The sequence below is a fragment of the Myotis davidii genome, unplaced genomic scaffold, assembly GCF_000327345.1.
Source record: "Myotis davidii unplaced genomic scaffold, ASM32734v1 Scaffold1441, whole genome shotgun sequence".
Taxonomy (NCBI): Eukaryota; Metazoa; Chordata; class Mammalia; order Chiroptera; family Vespertilionidae; genus Myotis; species Myotis davidii.
Window position 1 is genome coordinate 1 of NW_006290771.1, and position 1187 is coordinate 1187.

Sequence of the window (1187 nt, forward strand, 5' to 3'; positions counted from 1 at the left end):
GGACCTTTCAGTCCGCAAGCAGACGCCCTATCCACTCAGCCAAACTGGTTTGGTGCTTTTTAAAAAACTATATATATTTATTCCTTTTAGAGAGGAAGACAGGAGGAGAGAGAGATAGAAACATTAATGAGGAGAGAGAATCATTGATCAGTTCCCTCCTGCACACCCCATACTGGGAAGTGAGCCCACAACTCTGGCATTTGCCCTTGAACAGAATCAAAACTAGAACCTTTCAGTCTACGGGCCGGTGTTCTATCCACTGGGCCAAACCAGCTATGGGCCAACGTGTTCCTTGAGAGCGAGAATCTACCACAGAAAGCAGAAGGCCATGGAGATGTTAAAATCATAAAGGAAACAAAAACCTGCGAGTGGAGTAGGAACTCAGGAAGGAAGTCATCCTCCACCAGGGAGGCCAGGTTCCTGTAGTTCTCCAACATCACATCCAGGTACAATTTCCGCTGAGCTGGGTCCAGGAAATCCCACTCCTCCTGAGAGAACGCTATGGCCACATCCCTGAAGGTCAGCAGTCCCTGAGAGATAAGAAACATTTACCAAGAGGTCTCCAGCAGTGTTCACAAAGTCACCCAACATGAAAATAGTGTCAGAAGAGGTTTGGACCTAGGGGAGTATCCTGAATCATAGAACTTTTCCCCAGTAGCATTCTCTGATATGTATTCTAACATTGACAAATGAGGATGACACATGTCCATAGATCCAGGATTCAGATTTTCCTATATAAGAAAATAAACTTTAAAATTAAGTCATGGCCATAGCCAGTTTGGCTTAGTGGGCTCAGTGGATAGACGGTGGGCCTGCAGACTGAAGAGTCGCAGGTTCAATTCCTGTCAGGGCACAAGCCGGGGTTGCAGGCTCAATGCCAAGTAGGGGGTGTATTGGAGGCAGCTGATCACAAATTCTCTCACCATTATCTCCCTCTCTCCTCCCATTTCCTCTCTGAAATCAATAAAAAATATATTAAAAAATAAATTAAGTAAATTAAGGCGTGGACACAAGCATATGGATTTCGGCGTGCTGCATTTGCATCGTTCAGGGCCAGTGGGGAATATTTCTCAGATGGCAATGGGTTGGAGTTTATGGACTTCTTCTCAAGTTGAAGCAAACCACAATAAAATGAACTTTTGTAAAGACACAGATTCTGCCGAACCGGTTTGGCTCAGTGGATAGAG

The 1187-nt window shown here is 45.1% G+C and overlaps 1 protein-coding gene across 1 annotated transcript; it reads right to left on the reverse strand.

The window, feature by feature from the left end:
- Positions 1 to 160: 160 nt before the first annotated feature.
- Positions 161 to 572, reverse strand: LOC107183107 (zinc finger protein 534-like; the record flags this gene model as incomplete). The annotated part of the gene is made up of 1 exon (XM_015564014.1): positions 161 to 572. A coding segment is annotated over exon 1 (388 nt), but the record flags the coding sequence as incomplete, so codon positions are not given.
- Positions 573 to 1187: the final 615 nt, after the last annotated feature.